Source organism: Cyprinus carpio, chromosome B1 (assembly GCF_018340385.1).
Source record: "Cyprinus carpio isolate SPL01 chromosome B1, ASM1834038v1, whole genome shotgun sequence".
In the NCBI taxonomy this organism is placed as follows: Eukaryota; Metazoa; Chordata; class Actinopteri; order Cypriniformes; family Cyprinidae; genus Cyprinus; species Cyprinus carpio.
Genome location: NC_056597.1, coordinates 7,075,582 through 7,096,013, shown reverse-complemented (window position 1 = coordinate 7,096,013; position 20,432 = coordinate 7,075,582). Strand labels below are relative to the sequence as shown.

Below are 20,432 nucleotides of genomic sequence, written 5' to 3'. Positions count from 1 at the left end.
TGTCAGATAAATCCCAATAAAGGACTTTTGAGCTATAATTGTTATTGAATCAGACTCACTGTTGCCATAGTTAGTTTGTACTGATTCACACACAAATAAATCCAACTTAACTATGGCATAATTTTGTACTACTTTTAAATCACACTTTTTAATTCACTGACATGAACAGTTTAAACTGATTTAATCAAACTAAACAACTGTAACATAATGTAACTGACTTCTAAATAAAAAGTACCTAGTTTCTAACTAGTCATTAGGAAATAAAAAGGGCAGATAATTATGATATTCATGACTCTCTGTACTGGATGGAGACTCACACTGTCCTCTGTACATCTCCTCTCCTTTCACTGATTTGGTTACCATGGAGAACAGTATTCACCAGAGCAGGGGGTGGCTGGCACACTTATGCTTAGAGAACAGTAGAAATTGTATTTACACCCATATAAATGTACACACATGCACACACAAACAGACACACACACAATGTTCCTCTTCCGTCTCTCTCATTCCATTTGTGCTGACCTCAGGTCTGCAGTTAAATTAAATTAAACTTGTTTACTGTCTGATTTTTAAAGGGTCTTCTGATACTTAGTTACTAGTGATCTCTCTGCACAAGAAGCTCCTATTCATGCTATTCAGGAATACAGTGAAACCACTGTTCCTGCCCTCTCTCAGATGTAATCTCTCTCTTTCTCTCTCTCTCTGTGTGTCTTATAGCAATGGCCTGGTCTCAGTGCCAACATTTTGAAATGTTTTATTTCCCTTTTCTCTTCAGTTCTCTAGTTGGAAGATGAGCTCTAGAATCAAGCCTTTGCAAGATGAGAAGCTTTAATAGCTTTAGCTGCCCTGGATATTGTTGTAAACTGGCCTTTGGACAGAAAAGTGAATCCTCCATTGTGTGTATGGCTCGAATTTGATCTAATTCAAGGATTAAAGCCTTGGATTATTTTACTCATCCTCGACTACACAAAATTAGTGATGACTAATCTTGCCATCTAGCCATCTTTTACAAAGCATATTGAAAATTATTAGGTGTTGATTTTCTCAGTTCCTTCTCAAACCCATCTAAACATGATCGGCAATACCAGCTTTCACCTATATGTGTGAATTACTTTCTGAATATCAATAAAAACGTGTCATATTTTTTCATTGAGACAGCCTAAAGGTCTGTGGTCCATCTTTTCAAGATCAGTGTTGCAGTGGTAGTTTCCCAGTGGCTCTAAGGGGAAGAGTGTGGGCAGCATTGTCTCGTCACTGGATTGAATAATGGGAAGGGCTAGCAATAGCGTGGTGGGATTAGCAGGGATTGCTAATCCTTCCTGAGAGTGTTTCTCTGGCTGGCTGACAGCTGTGGGCCTCTGCACATCTGATTTACCTCAGATTACGCTGGAGCTGTGCCAACTGGATCCAATCAGGCCATGATGCTCTCTCGTCCCTTCTCTCTCACTCTCCCTCATATCCATCCCGTCCTAGAACAGCCTCTCTCCTGTTTAAGATCAGGTCAACACCGAAATGCGACGCATTTGTCGGAAAGTTATCTCGCACTGGCAATTCTTAAAAAAAATTATTCTGGATCTTCATGGAGTTGAAGGTTGACCCTGTGAGAGGGGATCCATTATCTATGAGGATGCCACCATGTGAGTAGCATGAAGTTTGTCACCATTAGAAGTCAATCATTTGATTCCTGTATGAAATATAAAATATCTTCGTAACATTGCAGAACTATGAGGCATTTTTAGCTGTATCTGTTGCGAAAATTCTGTTTTTGTGCATCATATAAGCTCTCGCTTTCATAACCCATTTGCGACTGATCATCAGGCGCTAAATATGACTAAAGTTACAGGCTTTTCGGGGGATGTCTGCTTTTCCGTTCTCACACCATTCATCCGATCGATAAAACATGCAGTGTTGGTTGCAGGGTGTGCATGTGATCTACACAGTTCTGTATCGCACAGACCTTTGGCTTCCTTGTAGAATCACAGAGATCAGTAAAAAAATAAGGTCCTTCTTGACCAAATGTTTCCTGCCGCCAAGACAGCCTTCATGTATTACAATAGGAGTGGATTTACTGCCATTCTAAGGGTGCTTTAAGAGCCTAACTCTAGATCAATAGATCGGACCTCTGTGCTTTTAAAGCCGTGAACTTGTTGTCAAGGCAAGAGCTGTTCATTTGATTTAGCATTCCCACTAATCATGTCAGATCAGGCCTGTCTAGCTGGCTAGCTAAAAAAAAACTGAGAGGGAGAGAGTGTAAGGGAGAGGGTGAGAGAAATATGGGTAGAGGAAGTGAAGAGATATTGGTGTCGGCGGAGGTATTTTAGGCAGCCTCAGCCATCCATCTCATGAATGAACCATTACAGGGCTCAATAATAGGGCTTCATTGGGGAAAATGAAAGAGATGGGAGGAAGCAGACTGACAAATATGAGGCTGATGATATAATAACTTGTGCATTTGCAATGCAAAAATCTAGCCAGATGAAGAAAAAGGATGGCTGATTTCTGTTACTTCTTATTGAGAAGATAGTTAACCTCCATTGTAACAATATACGTTTGATTTAATTTGATTTCTTCTTGTTTATATTTATTTAGAATTGGTATTCTAGCAGTAATGTTTAATTAGCATGTGATGCACAGTAAAACCACGGTAATGATACCATCTACAGCCATATGTTTCTTTTTGGCTGTTGTGTCAATCCTTGCTCCATTTTTCTAGCACCAGTTTTGGAAACATTTTACAATAAGGTTCAATATATTGTTTTTGATTTCTGTTACTTCCTACTTAAATATACACACATGCAATCAAAATTATTCAAACCCTGATATATTGTTATAATGTTCAAATGTAAGCTTTTCTAAGAGTTCTTTTATGAGTTTTTAATTGCATCTTTAACAGTTGAGTAGCGAAATTATTTAAACCTTGATGTATTGTTATAATTTTTCAGTGTAAGCTTTTCTAAAGGTTCTTTTCTCACCAAACCCATATGACTTTTGTTCATCTTCAAAACAGAAATTGAGATATTTTTATTGAAACCTGACAGATTTCTGTTTGTCCACTGAAAATCCACACAACCAAAATTTTGACACTTAAAGTTCATAAATAGATTGTAAAAGTAATCCTTATGAATCAAGTGGTAAGTTTTCAGAAGAGACACAGTTGCTTTATATGATGAATATGTTTAATTTAGGCCTTCATTCAAATATAACTGATCAATGCACATAAATCGAGCACATCAAATATGGTAAATGTAAGGTGAAACTCTTTTGTCATGCAGGCATGTAAAAATTTCTGCAAGAACCAATGAGGTTTGTTCTTATACGTCAAGCAAATATGGTTGCCATATTAAATGAACTATGTGCGTTGCTCAATACTTTTTAATGTATAAAAGTTTTGGTAGCATGGACTTTCAGTGGATACAAAGAATGAGAGAATACTAAAAATATTTCTTCAGTTGTGTCCCAAAAATGAACAGAAGTTTAATGTTATGAATCTGAAATGACATGATGACAGTTTTCTTTTCTTGATTCTCTTCATTTGTGCTCTTAGTTATTAAATTGCACAATCTTTCAGGTCATTAAAGATGCCATAAAATCAGAGCTTTCAAGCTTTTTAGCTTTCAGATTATGTTTGTTAGTAAACTTCCTGTTTCAATAAGAGCTATGTTGAAAACTGTGCTTTTCAAACTATTTATGGGGGTTTAGGTACCATCAGCTTTCAAGGCTTGTACTGTGATCTACAACCTTTGAATGACTTTTCAAAATATAGCTGCCAACAGCAATTAGTGCAATCCAGCAGGTGTAGGAAACTGTAAAGAAGTAGATTGACTGACTTGAAAATAGCCTCTTTTGTACCTATAGAACTTGATTTAGAGTGGTTGACTTGATTATGTAATATTGCAGCTCATATTTATACCTGCTCAACATTGTCAGTTCATATTCCTTGCCTATTGCTTAGAGAAATTGCTAGATTAAAATAATATTAGCTAAATATAGTTGACGAATGAACAATGTTTGATAGTGTGTGGATGCACAGTATTGTATGCATTTTATGTCTATATGTTTGTCTGTCTCTCTGTCTTATTTTAAATGATTTTTTTAAATACTGTAAAACAATGTGATTCAAGTATTCTGAATACCAATACATTTGTGATTCTGTAATCTTGATCATTTACAATGATCATCAATCTCTGCCTGCCTTAAACACTTGTATTTGTCTATGCAGGTGATGTGGGTATGTAACCTGTGCAGGAAACAGCAGGAAATCCTAACTAAATCAGGAGAATGGTTTTCATCAGGGCCTGGGGGGAGGCCTCTTAGTGTGGGCGCTCCCCTCAGTGTCCCTGAGTTGGAGAAGGACAGGAAGTTGCGCTCCAGATCACAGGCTCCGGTTGCTAACGACACTCTGCCACCCAGCGCTGGTGCTGGTGACCCCACCAAGGGAGCAGATACGATGCCCGCTTCACGCTCCCGCAGTGAACCACCACGAGACAAGTAGGCCAAAATGTTCTTGGTTTACGCACAAGAAGCTCAAACATGTTTGCATGACGCAAAAACAACACTCAAAATATGAGCATCTATATAGATTCATACAGATTACTTTTACAATGTCATTGTAGTTTTTGAAGAATGCATGGTTGTGAGAACTTTGCATGAATGGCCAAAAATAGCAAGAATATCTTCTTGCATTATGAACAAACATGAATTAACAATGAACAATAGTATATTTATTAAGATTAGCTCAGAATAATAAATGCTTCAAACGTGTTATATTGTCAGTTGTTGTGGTTTGTTGTTAGTTCATACCAAATGCATTAACTAATGTGGTGCCACTTTATATAAGATATAAGATGGATCAACAGTGTAATTATGAATGTACTTACATGCAGGTATTTTTAAAATATATGTATAACACGTACAGTATGTACTCAATAAGTGCATTCTACCAAATTATTAATTTAAATGTAAGTACATAGTACTTACCTAAAATTGAGTGGGATTGGACCTTATTGCCATGTTTTAAGATGGCATGTCAAATTCTAAGTAGTTCCAGGGTTATGTGAAGCAATCCAAATTGTAGAGGACTTTAAGACTGAATAGTCGGCTAGTCATTGGGTTCCCAGAACTGAATTTTAAAAATATGTGGTGTTACATATCCCTACTGTCAACATACAATTTGTTCTATTTAAAGCTGGACATTTCAACAAAATCTGTTTATCCTGACCTGTTTTCAACTGGCAGTATGTGGACTGCAGCTCCTGCCTTATAATCTTTTTATAAGATGACGTCTGTTGCTTTTCTTCCTATCAGATGCATATTCAACTAAATCCTTTTGGAATTTGAATTCCCACAATTTGAAACACAGGGGTTAACAGGACTTGTGCTATTTATTATAAATAACTGCTATTGTTGCAAATTGGATACAGCACTTGGAAATTCCAAATGCTATAGAGTATCTCACACTCTTTCCAACTTTTGTCTGCTGAATAATAGGAAGAGACCAGTGTCCCTGCACGAGCAGAATGGAAAGGTGGTGGGACGTGGAGAGAGAAGGCGAGGCCCAGGCCGGTTGTCATCACAGGCCTCTGAAGACCGAGCTCCAGGTGAGAAGCGTGACAGCAGACGATTGGAGAAAGGCCATTCGCAGGAATATCCAGAAAATGAGCCCACCCATCCCGAGCGGCGAAGGAGACAGGAAGAGGAAGAGCGAGAGCGTCAAAGACGAGAGGAAGAGTATCAGACTCGGTACCGCAGTGACCCAAACCTCGCACGCTACCCTGTCAAACCGCAGAAGGAGGAACAGGAAATGCGTATGCATGCCAAAGTGTCCAAAATGCGTCAGGAGCGTCATCACAGCGACCTAGCCATCAACGAAGTTGGATTAATGCAAGATGGGAGTGAGGCGGCTGGAAATCGCATGAGCAGGCAACGAGTGGCTAGCAACGAAGACCGCAAGGCCTTTTTAGAAAACCATCGAGCTTATTCTGTGGACAGGACCGGGGGGGGTGGCATTGGGGGACATGGATCCCTCGCTAAACAGGGCCACGGTGGCCCTCAAGTGGGCCCTACTGGGCCCCCAGACCTCAGGGACGGAAAGGACTGGGGCCCAAAGGGGCATCTGGAACCTGGGTCCGCAGCTTTTCTGCATAGGGCTAAGCGGGAAAAGGCTGCAGAAATCATGCGTAAAGATTCTTCTCTTAGCTCGGACCAATCTGAGTCATTACGGCCACCTCCACCTAGAGCCTATAGACCCAAACGAGGCCTCAACAAAAGACAGATGTCCATCAGTAGCTCGGAAGAAGAGGGTGGCTCCACTCCTGAATACACCAGCTGTGAGGACGTGGAGATCGAAAGTGTTAGTGAAAAAGGTAGGTGATTTTTATGTAGCTAATTTTATTGTCAAATAGTCCCAAATTCACTAAACAATCTTATTTACATACACAATACAGCGGTAAATATGGTGATAAGTTAAAATTTTTATTTCAGATTGTATATTTACATGTATGTAAACAGATTGATGGTGTGTGTTTGGTGTGGGACACTGGGCCATGGGCACTGACACTATTTTCATTACACAAGGTTTTTAAAGTAGCAAGTGTTTTAAACTAAAATGAAAAACTGTCTTTGATTTTGAAAGTTGATTTTCATAAATGTAGTACTGAAAACAAATGAACAGTGCAGTCAACGAATTCAATATTTGTCCAAATAAAGTGTATACACTGCCATTCAAAATTTTGTGGTCAGTAAGATTTTTTTTTTTTTTTTTTTTTTGAAAGAACTAGTACTTTTATTCACCAAGAATTCATTATATTGGTCAAAACTGACAGTAAAGACATTTAGAATGTTACAAAATTTTTTGTCTATATTTCTATCCTATCACTGCCACAAAAATATGAAGAAGCACAACAGTTTTCAATACTGATAATAATAAGAAATGTTTCTTGAGCAGCAAATCAGCATATTAGAATGATTTCTGAAGGATCATGTGACACTGAAGACTGGAGTAATGATGCTGAAAATTCAGCTTTGATAACAGTAATAAATTACATTTTAATGTATATTCAGCTAGAAAACTTCTTTTAAATTGCAAGAACATATAACAATATAATTTTTTACTGTATTTTTGAACAAAATAAATGGAGCCTTAGTTGAGCTAAAGAGGTTTCTGTCAAAATCATTAAAAAATCTTGCATCACAGGAATAAATTGCATTTATAACATATATAAAACAGTTCTTTTAAATTTTAAAAAAATGTTTCACAGTACCGATATTTTTACTATGTTTTTGATCAAATGAATGCAGCTTTGGTTGAGCTGAAGAGCTTTCTTTCCAAAACATTGTAACTGTGCTCTTTATTCTGCTCACACACACACAAAACAGATTCACTATTTCTCAAAGTGCCTTAAAACACAGGAATAATTCAACAGTAAAACAATTAATAATTATATATATATATATATATATATATATATATATATATATATATATATATATACACATATACATACATATAATTCTGAATGTTTATAACTGTTCCTCCTGCATAATTCTCACATTAAAGCCATAGATAGCTTCACGTTACATACGTCATTGAAGCTGTTCACCCATGATGATCAGTCCTGAGTCTGAGGTCTGTGAAACAAACCCTGCTGATTCATGCAGTGAAGCTACGTTTATTTATTTGGAACATTTTTAGGGCACCAGATTTGGGAATTAGGTCAGCAGCTCTCTCATATAAAACCGCTGAGTGACTGACTGGCTGGCTTTCGTCAGTCCTGGGATGCAACATGTTCCATTTGGGGACTTTTTCATATTCATCCTCGGGTAACCCATTCCAGCTCTGAGCATGATTACGCTTTGGCTCTTTCCATTACTCTCAAATTATGTTAAAATTGTGAAAATGTGATTTATAGGATCCCTCCCATCACCTCCTCCTATCCTGTCCAAAAAATGCAGAAGACAGTGATTGCACCAACACTGGAGATGAGATAAAATAGAATCCAAATGTTTTGATTAAATTTATTAATTTGATGCCAATATTGGGTTGCTGGTTATTTATCCTGAAAAAGTTCTTAAACAAGAATAACGTGAATCTTGACATATCGTTTGTGATTATTGTTGTGCAGGTGTATTTATTACAATTTAGTAGGATTTATACTTACAAAAATGTTAACATAATTTTAAACAATTGTTGAACTCAATATTCAAAATTGTACTTTATTAGCTTTTGAGAGAAGTTTCTTAAAACCGGTTAGTTTAGATGTTACCATTGTTAACTCACCATTGTTTTTTTTACTGTAGCACCATCTTTGGCGTTGGCAGTTGGGTTTGTAATTGCAGATACAGAGCTAATGTGACTTCATTCCTGATAACTAGGACAAGCAAATACTGGACAGAAGCTTATAATGTCAGTGATTGCCAAGGGAATAGCTCATGCTTCCTTCAGTATGTGCACAGGGTCTTCTTGCCCACTATATATTAGAGTTGTAAGACAGTTTTATGAATGTAATCAAGATGATCAAATGAGACTGTAAAATTTTATACAGGCTATATATTATCTTGTTTGGGGTTTGGCACTTTAAACATCTCCCACCTTTGTTGCTGAAGGCAAAGATAATTTGTGATATGCTCCCCTTAAGTTAAATGAACTCTCTATTAATTTATAGCATTAGTTTTTCTCTCAAGTGTAAATCTAGCTAGTATGAGACTATTCTTATACACAGTTTATCAAGTGAGAGAATTCCTTCTTCCTGTAAGGTAAAGGTCAAATTCTGGGCCTCATTAAATAACGACATGTATTGATTAGGCCTGTCAAAATTACGCATGCGATTAAATGTTTAATTTTTCTTGATGCATTTAAGGCTTTTATTCAATATGACATCGGCCAAAATGATTGACAGGCTGAGACGAATAAAATCCTCCTTTGTACATTGTATTTATATATGCGCATAAATTTTCTCTAGAAGTGTAATTCATATAAAACTGCTGAAACCAACTGCATATTTTTCTGAAAAAGTAACTGAATCCACTAAAATGTTCATTACAAAAAAAGTTTTTAATTACAAAAAATAAGATTAATTTAAGTTAAAACTAAAAACATTAATAAACATTTTAAGCACTTGAACAATAATTTTTTTTATCAATAATAAAAATCAATTATATATATTTATATTATAGCCAAAAATAAATACAATTAAAAACAAACTTTAAAACTTATTTTATTTCAGCCAGTTGCCAACATTTATAATTTTCTATTAAGTTATTAAATTAACTAAAACTAAATAAACTTAATAAAAAATACACAGACATGTTTACAAAAAAATGTTTACTAAAAAACTCATAAAAAAAGAAAAAAAAGTAAAGTCTAATATAAAATATTAATAGAAACTATATTACTATATTAAAATGTCAGTGAAACTTAATAACACTTTTAAAAAAAGGTTTCCATCTAAAAGCTACGCAGTTTTTAAAACAGTCCTCCATCAGGCTTCTTCAACTCTATTTTGGATTAATTACTGTGTTCATAATGTCAATTCTCATTCTGCAGGTGACTGGGACTGTCATCCTCTGGACCCAACTGTGTGGCATGTTAGTATTTCAATTGTATTTCAATCATATATTGCAGTCATGTATCAGTGGCAATGGATAATAGCAGAAACAGAAGTTGTTTGATGACAGCGTTTCTGTAGCTGAACTCACTGAAGTGTATGTTCACATATACATGTCATGTCAGCAATGTGTGTTCAACATTAATGGGACTAAAAAAGCATTGTTCACTTCCTCACAGCATCCAGTGAGCTGGCAGCCATCCAAAGAGGGAGATCATTTGATTGGCCGCATCACTCTAAGTAAGCGCTCCACCATGCCGCGAGAAGCCGGTTCTCTGCTGGGTCTGAAGGTGAGCTTGTCAATGGCAGTTAACACTAGCTAATCACATCTTTGTCCGTGTCTTGCACTTGCGGGGTTGTACTACACTAAAGGTGTGGTCCCATTTACTGTATTAAAATTTCACAGATGTGACAAAATATAGTTAATAATATGGGAATAATGATGATGAAATAAACATCCAAAGCTATTCTGCCAGCTAGCAAACAAACCAGCCCTAAATAACAGCTTTCATTACAGCTTTTTTATTTATAATTGAAGTGTAATATTATGCAGAATTGGCTGAGTAGCCAGAATGAGGACCTTGTCCATTGTGGAGCTTCAGTTTTGCCTTATTGCTAAGTTATGAATCTCCACCCACACAGAAGTCACTGCTGAAGAGAGGCTTGCTTTCAGTCTGTGCTGCAAATTTGGGTCAAAGTTCAAAAACTAGGTGCATAGGGAAATTTCTTTTCCTCCAGAAGTCCATCAGGTGAAATTCTTCATTGCACTGATTCCCATTAAAATGACTGGATTTCACTTGCTAAATTTTGCAACACTAAAGGTCATTGCACACTGAGTAGGAGGAGCAAAGACAAAAGTAAATATGACCTCACGTTATGTCAATCACGTTTACACACTGCCTCCGAAATATTCGGCCATCATAAAAAAATTCAGATCGGGTTCGATTTTTTCAATTTTTCGCATCCGTAGCAAGCATTTTAAGATGTGTTTTGACAGATCAGAGCCACCGTACAAGCATACGCCAAAATCCAGAATGCCGATTGTCAAGTTCATCCACTTCCTTGCACACTGAGTTCACAGAAATTGGTGGTCTTCTTTTTAATATGTGGCTCTAGTATCACTAGCAAAAGCATCAAACTGAGCCACTGACGTCCTGAAGTAAACTTTGAATCGCCCGGGATAATCCCGCTGCTCCTGAGGGGGAGGTAATAATAAAAGTAATAATGACAAGGGTTGTTATAGTTCTATTATGACAACTCTTGGAAGATTTTAGCATGGGAATGATTATGACAATGTTAATGTATTTGGTCTTGGCAGAATAGATCTGCTATGCTGCTGCTGCTGTTGGTTATTGATGTAGTTGTAGATTATTGCTGCTGCTGCAAAGCAAGTAGAGTAACTTTCTACTGCCAATACATACGCCGATACGGTGCTGTGAGTATTAAAGACATACTGCTGCTGCACAAATAGCATATATAATAACACGTAGCAGATCTATACAGGTGGAGCTGGGGAAGGTGGAGGGTTTCAGAGTATCTCTGAAAACATGCTGCGAAATGCTCTAGTGAGTGCTAACCAGCCATTTAAATGTAAAGCAGTAAGCTCATTGGCTGCGTATGCAACATGAACCAGTCAGCTTGTGCCAAGTAGTTTAACACTGTGAATAATATCACCAATTTGCATTAACGATGCATAAGCCTGCACCATTTAGTTTCATGACAGATCTTGGCATTTACTACAACTAAAACCATAAAACAAATGTATTTTGCTTTAGTCAGTAATCAGGCATACTCGTAATCAGACATACTTTTTGTTTGTTTTGTCATCCTAGTAAATTATTGGATGCTTCTTTACCCTACTCCATATTTGCATTTGATAGACATTTTATCCAAAGTGACTTGCAGTGCTTTCAAATGATATATTTTAGTGTTGCTAGCACCATGCTCTACAAAATGTCTCTGTAAAGATGCTTTCTTTCACCCGATGGAGTTTGGGTTCATTGCTACTGTCATCTTCTGGCTTGCTTGAACAGCACTGACGCTACTGGATGAGAACAAAACTTGAAATGACTCAAGCTGAATAATGACACTGCTGTTCTCAGTAGAGCTTCTTATCGCTGAACTTATCTGAATCAAAACTGTACTAAACAATGACACTTTTGTCCTGCTAGAGCTGTTTTATGGCAGAATTTTGGATTTTGCATCACTGATTCTGTTACTTTCCTGTTTAACACCAGCTGATTTGAAACAATCTCTATTGTATAAGTGCTATAAAAATAAAGGTGACATTACTTAACTTGACTCGTCTGTCCTGTCCAGGTGGTTGGTGGAAAAATGACAGAGTCAGGGAGACTGGGGGCCTTTATCACCAAAGTAAAGAAAGGAAGTTTGGCTGACATTGTAGGCCATTTACGAGCAGGTAATAATTATTAAAATTTGACTGGCTAATTTTGTAAGAAAGCTGCAGTATTTAAAAATTTTAGTTTGACCTTAGCTTTATGGATGTCTTCTGCTAGATCTCCGTTGATATTTTTGGTTGCATATCTATGTGCAATTTTTCACAGCTCATTATTCATTCAGTCTGTCTATGCAGGACGCCGCCAAGTGCTAAATGGTTTCTTTTTTTGATTTCAGGCGATGAGGTGTTACAGTGGAATGGAAAGGCGTTGCCTGGAGCAACTAAAAAGGAAGTGTACAATATTATTCTGGAGTCCCAGTCAGCACCTCAAGTGGAAATAGTTGTTTCCAGACCAATTGGGTAAGCTAAACAAACCACAAAAAATGAGCAGCTAGTTTAGAAATTAAATAAAGAAAACTAACATTTGGATGTATGAGTGACTTCAGTGATTTTTCTTCCTGTTGCATGTTAAAGATGTATTCAGCGAATTCTGTCCAAAAACTTCTTGAAAAAGGTCTATAGAGCATATCAGTAAGTAAAGTAGTATCTGAGAGTGTTCTTCCCAGTGTCCCCATTGTCACCCTACATGCTCCAGACCCTCCTCTCACCCTTAAAATGGTTCAGCCATTGCATTAGAGCAGTCCTTCGGTTCCCTATTCTTCCCTGTCTGGACAGTTTTGCTATGACATCTCAAGAGAGAATGTGCAGTCAAGTTTGTGTGTATGTGTGTGGAAAAACTAACCGAGAGAGAAGCTAATGATCTGTCAACTGACATTCTTTTCTCCTGTGCTTCAATTTTCTGTTTCCTGCAGAGATACTCCAAGACTTCCAGGAACATCACATCCTCCTCTAGAATCAAGTAGGTTTTGTGACTAGTTTAAAAAGATAGTTCACCATAAAGTGAAAATTCTGTCATCATTTACTCACACTCGTGTCATTTCAAACCTGAATGACTTTGTTTGTTACGTGGAGCACAAAAGGAGATATTTAGCGGAATGTCCAAGCTGCTTTTTCCATGTAGTTAAAATGCATCAACACAAGAGCCACTATTGACGTTCATTGTTTGATCATCAACAAAATTATTTTCAAAAACAGTCATTAAAGCTATAGTTCACCAAAAAATGAAAACGTTGTCATCATTTACTCACCCTCATGTCATTCCAAACCTGTATGTTGAACACAAAAGAAGATATTTTAAAGAACCAATTGTAGGGAAATAAATACTATGGAAGTCAATGGGACCATCAATTGTTTGACTACCAGCATTCTTCAAAATATATTCGTTTATGTTCTACATAAGACAGAAAATCATACAGGTTTAGAACAACATGAGGGTGAGTAAATGATGACAAAATTTCCATTTTTGGGTAAACTATCCCTTCATGGAATATGACATAACAAACACTATGATTAAAAATCAAAATCAAGTACATTTCACCATTAAGTGTGCATACATCACAGCTGTATACCTATTATGTCAACTTTTTGAACTTACAGCTGGGTCGAGTTCTATAGATGATTCCCAAAAGATGGACCGTCCATCCATCTCTGTAATGTCACCGACTAGTCCTGGGATGTTGAGAGACCTCCCTCTGGTACTGCCAGGCCAGCTGTCGGTAAGCATGGAGAGGGGAAAAACACTTTGCAGAAAAAATATTTAGACCTACTTTCTCACCTGAAAAGGAATGTGGTGTGTGACAGGGTTGACATATTTTATCTGTTAGCTGAGTTATAAAAAATGTATTGCCAACACTTTAAAAACTTGGAGGAAGTGATATGTTTATTTATTATTATTATATTTTTTTAATTATTATTATTATTATTATTATTTTACCCAGGTGAAATTATGGTATGATAAAGTGGGCCATCAGCTTATTGTCAATGTCCTACAAGCACGAGAACTGCCCCCTCGACCAGACGGACGACCCAGAAATCCTTATGTCAAAATGTATTTTCTTCCTGATAGAAGGTAAAATATTTAAAATGTATTAATAATAGTAAAAATATTTCACAATATTATTGTTTTTCCTGTATTTTTGCTTAGAAGAGAAGAGACTTTTAAAACACTACAACTGTAAGACTGTAAACTTTTGAATGGCAGTGTAGACTGGTGGCCTCAAAAATGTTTAGTTTTTATAACAATTTGTTTTTTTCTGTCTTTGATGATATATTTGTCCATGAACTAGCTCTCTACTGTAAGATCTGACTTGCATTTTCCATTTTGGGTTTTGCTGAGTATCTGAAATGCATTCCATGCCAAAAGATTATATAATAAGCAGGCAGTAATGGAATTTGCAGACTATTTGTGCTGATTTCTGGGAGAAATTTGCAAAATTTTGCAGACTGCTCAGACTCTTATAAGCACACTACATTCGTCTACATAGTGACAAGAGCAAGAGACGGACGAAAACGGTGAAGAAGAGTGCAGAGCCAAAGTGGAACCAGACCTTCCTGTATTCTCACGTCCACCGCAGAGATTTCAGAGAGCGCATGCTGGAGATCACTGTTTGGGATCAGCCCAGAGCCCAGGAGGAAGAGAGTGAATTTCTGGGAGAGGTGTGTGTGCTTAAATTAGTATGTCCTGACAGTAAAATGTCAAGGTATCTATATCTAGCTTCAAAACAACACATAATATGTACTTGTGTTCCATTTTCTTGACTCCACCGGTATGTATAATAATGGGTTTTTTTTTTCTTATAAATCCCAATCATTGGGAGCATAGTAATTTGCTCTTTGAAGTCCATTTTGTTTATATGCTAATTTATACATGCCCCTGGTGTGCAGTTGCTCTGAAGCAGACAATTGATGTTTCTCAGGTGTAATGTGTATCTGGTAGTCCTTTGGGTTATTTTGGACTCCAAACATTTATTCTTTCATGTTTCAAATTCCCCTTTTCTGACTTCATTTTGACCAGATTCTGATCGAGCTGGAAACAGCTCTATTGGATGACCAGCCACACTGGTACAAATTGCAAACCCATGATGTTTCATCCCTACCATTGCCTCAGCCATCCCCCTGCCTCCCTCGCAGACATGTTCATGGAGACAGTCCAAGTAAAAAACTGCAAAGTAAGTATAAGCCAGTGTATGTGTGCTAACAGTGTGTGTGTGTGTCACTGTAAAAAGTGTTCATAAGTGAGGTGTCTTTTGACGAAAAAATCATTTGAATTTATTTCATCATGTTAAATTGTTTACTCATTTAAAATTTAAGACAAAAATATTTTAGTTTACAAGAATCATATCAAACCAAATATTCAAACGTTTATTTATTTATGCACACTTGAGCTCCTAAAATAACATTATAATCACTAGTGTGATGCAATGCTGTGAATACTTTATACTTCAGTTATTAATTTTCCACGCTGTAGTTTTATTGCATTATATAGATGTGTTTGGGTGAGTAATTTAAGTGCTTCCGTTTACTGATGTTTATTGTCCAGTGCATGATTATTATTAACTGATTGCATTATCTAAAAAAAATCATATAATTTCTATACTTTTCTTCATCGAAAAATACTGTACATCTTGCTTTATATAAGTTAAAATTTATCTTAAATAAATATATATATATATATCTTATATATAAATGCTATATATATTATCATCCTTATGCATATTATAAACTTTGTCTTTATTGTTTTCAAAATCAAAAGAGACTTTGTTAATGAACATTTCCATCACTAATGTTGTTGATGAGATTAATAATCATTTAATCATTTAAAGCAGAGGAGCAAAGACAGAAGTCAGGAGTTACTAAACATGAGAACAAAATCAACAGCTACAGTATAAATAAAGCAAGCGAATGATCAAACAATGCAACCATATTAATTATTCATACCCCAGTTTGTGCTGAGAAGAGGGTGAAGGAAAAATGAGGTAAAACTGAATTGCTTTGAATGCAGGTTGCACTGCAGTTATAATATTTGTTGTACTTTATGTTCAACAGTTGAACTGTATGCTGTGTGTGTGTGTGTGTGTGTGCGTGTGTCTCAGGATCTCATCGCATCATTGAAACAGATTATGATGATGGTATAACGGTAGTGTCCTCAGGTGGGTGGGGGCAATCATTATTCTGAAGAGTAGAAACCCATCACAGGGTGAGAAAGAAAGCTAATGTCATATATTATTACTGTAGAGTTTACAGTTGTTGTTTTTTTTTATCCTGTCCCACGGAGCCTTTTAGTTGTATACAAGCATACAAATTAATTTCTTCTTAATTGGCACAAAGATGAAAGCATAAGATCAAACAGTGTGTGTATGCTTATAATATAATAATATATAACAAAAGAAGGCTGTGTTAGTTTGAGAAAAACAGAATAGAGTCTTTCTCCCCCTATGCTGGCCTGTAGAGTGTTCAACTGAACCACAGAAACACCTCACATGAATTCTGTGCATGGACACTGTGGAGGAATGACTCCACAATCACGCTCTATAAAACACACTTTTATCACCTTCATAAGACCTGTTTAATTTTGTTGTCAAGCTGGAGTAGCTAGAGGTTTTAAAGTGATTATAACAGTGTATTACAGCATGCAACAGGATTAATATGGGTCTTATGACAATGGATGTTACCTCTGTTGCATGCCTGTATATAAAAGCTTGCTGAAGAATTTAGAGTGTAAAAGATAAATACGCTGTGGCTGATATTTTGAAATCTCAAGTTTTTTTTTATATATATATATATACTTTGTTCAATGACTATTTTGAACATAAGAGTACTGCAAGTTGTCAGACCTGCAGTTAACATGGTATACTGTTATTTATCTTGGATATCCAAGATAAAATCTAAGGATTGTTGTTTGGACAATCTGTTTGACTGAAATTTTGTCATAGAGTTGCACCAATATTATTATTTTTTAAACATATAGTTAATGTCAATACTGAGAACTTGATAATGTGACATATTTTGATATTTATATTACTTTCACAAAAGAACACAGGATTTATTTCGGATTCATTTGAACATTGGGGGTTGTGGGGGATATATTGGAGTGCTTTCCATTTATATTCTGTTTATTAATTTAGGAAAACTTGCACTTGTTCAGAGTTAGTGCTTTGATGAGCAATCATAAAAAGTTCATCAGATGCATGAGTCATGAATTCTCAGAAACCCTGTAGCGTTTAATTCTTAATTTAGGCACATTTTAAATTCCTTTCAACATTGATTGGAGGATGATTTACTACCTTCCCAAATCAACTTTTTAACGTAATTGCATACAAGTCAGATTTCTCTTACAAAAAGCCTCAGTTCCTTACTATTGCAAATCAGTGTGCTTCTCCAGTTCTAAATTGTGCTGAAATACATTCACTTCATAGTGTCACAATTCGCTGCGGGAGGAACGAGAAAAAAATGTGGAGTACAAGCAAAAAGTCTCTAATCCAGGAATCACAGGGATAATCCACAATGGGAACACAGAACATCCAACAAGTAGACCCGACAGAGACAAACTGAACAGACTAGGACTTTTAAACACAGGATCATTGGGGAAACACAGGTGCATGGAATAACTAATTAACAGGGACATGGAACACATGCGGAGGGAAAACACAACATAATGAGTCCAGGGGCGGGGCATTACTCCCCCCTCCTGGATGGTGTGTCCTCACACCATAGGAACAACATGGGGAGGGGAGTGGGTGGGAACTAGAGAGGAGGCTCAGGAGGAGGACGGATATCCGGGAGGGGGCCGGCAGACAGAGTCCAGGGAGGAGACGATGGAGGGAGGAGACAGGAGGAGCTTGGAGCAGGAGGAGTCCAGCTGGACCCAGGCCACAACCATGATGTCGACCCACGGTGGAGCCAATGGAGGGAGGAGCCATGGAGGAGAAGCCCAAGGCAGAGACGGAGAGCCAACGATCCAGGGGGATGCCGAGGGCTCTGGTGACCGAGGCGGAGATCCAGAGATCCACAGCGGAGCCAGAGCGACTGAGGACCAAGGTGGAGCTGGTGAGAGGAAGGACCCCAACGGAGCCGGTGGGATGGAGCAATGAGGGGCAGCCAGAGGAGAGAAGTCCAGAGGCGATGGCGGGTCACGGTGGAGGCGAGGGAGCTAGGAGTTGAGGTAGAGCCACTGGTTCTATGGGCCGAGGCAGAGTCTGGGCCTCGGAGGTTGGAGGCAGAGGTGAGGGATACTCCGACCCCGGCGATGCTGGAAGATGGCAGTCCTGCAGGACTCGCACCGCAATGACGGTGGACTGAGGGCGAGCAGAGGGGCTGCCAGACGACAGTGGTGGAGGAGGCAGGAGCGGATGGGAGGGCGGGCATTTTCGAGGAGCGGGCACTGGAGGGCACTTTCAAGGAGCAGGCACTGGAGGGCGCATTCGAGGAGCGGGCACTGGAGGACCGGAAGCCCCCTCAGGGCTGGGCGTGGAAACCAAGGACGAAGAAGGGCTTACTCCACAATAGAGAGGGGGCAGTTCGATCTCCAGTTCAGACTCCAAGTCTATTAGATCCCCTTCCTGGTTTTGGCACCAACACCACTCCATATTCAGTTCACCCTCAGCCACGATGCAAGAGGTGGAGCTCCTCTCTGCCTTCACACTGTCCACTGCTTTCTCCCTTGTGGTGGGCTCTTAGCCGGCTCTTGCACCTGGTCTGACGGGTTGGGCTCAACTTTCGGGGCAATCCTCTGCTCAGCTGCGTGGCTCTGCTCTGGCTCACGGATCGCGGCGGGAAATGGCTCTCCATCATAGGTGGGCTCGGGCTTATGCTCCGTACCACGGGCAGATGGTGGGCTGGGCTCTGGATCAAGAGTGGCACTGGCGATAAGCTGCTGGGAACCGGTGGGGAAACGGAGATCCATTTCTCACCAGTGTCCACTAAACAAAGGCTGCAAAATTTGCACTGGGACGTCCTCGGATGATGGCACTCTGTATGCAATGTTCAAACTGGCATCGTAGAACGCACAGAGCGTGTCATCCGGGTAGTTGGTGAGGCTTGGCAGGACCAGGAACAGTCTGGTGTGGGCCTCGAGTGATTTCTCCCCCTGCTCCAGCAGGAGGAGGTGTTATTGGGGGAGGAGGGGGTGATTAGTGGTGGGTAAAGGGAGGGAAGAAAAATGGTAGGGAGAAAAATAAAAGGAGGGGAAAACACGAAAGTTACTGTTTTTAGGTTGGATCTTCTGTCACAATTTGCTGTGGGAGGAATGAGAGAGAAACCAATAGATTAGATCCAACAGAAACAAACGTAACAGACTAGGACTTTAAACACAGGATAATGGAATAAATAATTAACAGGGACACGGAACACATGTGGAGGGAAAACACAACATAATGAGTCCAGGGTTGTGACACATAGTTCATAGATATTTTTCGTGAGTGAATTGTAGTGGAAACTGTATGTGTTTCAGTGAAAATGATACATATGCTGTTAAATGCTTCCTTTCACATTATGATTTAATCAATTAATTAAAGTATGTGGTTGTGACCAGCAAATCTTTGATCAGATGTAGCATCATCTGTAGTGGTTTATAGTTGTAATTTAGAAAATCAATTTATAACATTGATACAGATTGCTTTTGTGGTGTTGTTTGCTTGACAATTAGTGCAGTTGTGCATCAAGCATCAAGCATTGTTTTTGCTGTTTAACTAGTTTCTAATCACTAAAGAACAAAAAACTAGATAGAAAGAAGATAGAAAGAAGCCATTTTTATGGTGCCACATGGTGATGGAGATAATTAATGGAAGGGAAAACTCCCACTGATAGTCCAAAAAAAATAAAAAATCCTGTATCATATTTTTACCATAACACAATTTAAAGGCTTTATTTCTACCATCACACAAGTCTTGCCATCTTTTTAGAGACTTTCTTGGCTTTCACTAAACTCATGCATGTAAAGTTAATTCTTAGGTTTGTTCTACCACGCAAATGAAATAAAAGTAAAATGTAAAACGTGACACCAATTGATCATGCAAATAAATACATGAAAGGGGACAAAATCAGACAAATTCTAACAGTACAGTCATACAGAGCAGATTTTGTTTTTCTTTCTTTCTTTTTTGCTTGTTTTCTTTCTAGCATGTGTAGAGCAGTAGCAGTTGTGCTGGTACTTCAGCACAATCCCTTGGCATGAATTGTTGTAGTAGTTTTAGAAATGTGAATGTTAATGTGTTATTGTCACTCTCCAATGTCCCTGTGTTTTTTGGCTGGAACAAGTCCATGACACAGAATGTACTTGTATTAAAGCAGCAGAGAGGAACTCCAGAGACAGAGAGAGGTCAAGCACACTGACCGTACCTGAGAGACAGGCGGCCATACAGCATCGCTCGCGGTCAGTATCCCCACACAGAGAAGACCAATGCAGAGCCCGCTCTCGACCTGCACACGTCCCTATGCAGAGGTGAGCCACATCAACCGGATACCATAATCTAACTGACCAATCATAGAAACAATTTAGCAATTAAGATTTTTAGTCTTTGTTATTTGTCAATTAT

General features: G+C 38.2%; 1 protein-coding gene across 17 annotated transcripts in view; it reads left to right on the top strand.

Moving 5' to 3' along the window:
- rims1b (regulating synaptic membrane exocytosis 1b) overlaps positions 1-20,432 on the top strand; it is a 60,818-nt gene that overhangs the window by 20,825 nt on the left and 19,561 nt on the right. For 14 of the 17 annotated variants that reach the window (XM_042716413.1, XM_042716400.1, XM_042716405.1 and 11 more), the window contains 13 exons: positions 4,220-4,488; positions 5,488-6,362; positions 9,542-9,582; positions 9,782-9,892; positions 11,922-12,021; positions 12,237-12,360; positions 12,813-12,859; positions 13,498-13,616; positions 13,839-13,969; positions 14,385-14,556; positions 14,915-15,068; positions 15,993-16,049; positions 20,185-20,338. In XM_042716413.1, coding sequence (XP_042572347.1) covers positions 4,220-4,488; positions 5,488-6,362; positions 9,542-9,582; positions 9,782-9,892; positions 11,922-12,021; positions 12,237-12,360; positions 12,813-12,859; positions 13,498-13,616; positions 13,839-13,969; positions 14,385-14,556; positions 14,915-15,068; positions 15,993-16,049; positions 20,185-20,338 — 2,354 coding nt within the window. The remainder of the gene's footprint in view (positions 1-4,219; positions 4,489-5,487; positions 6,363-9,541; positions 9,583-9,781; positions 9,893-11,921; positions 12,022-12,236; positions 12,361-12,812; positions 12,860-13,497; positions 13,617-13,838; positions 13,970-14,384; positions 14,557-14,914; positions 15,069-15,992; positions 16,050-20,184; positions 20,339-20,432) is intronic. The other 3 variants (XM_042716397.1, XM_042716403.1, XM_042716402.1) reach the window with 3 other exon arrangements.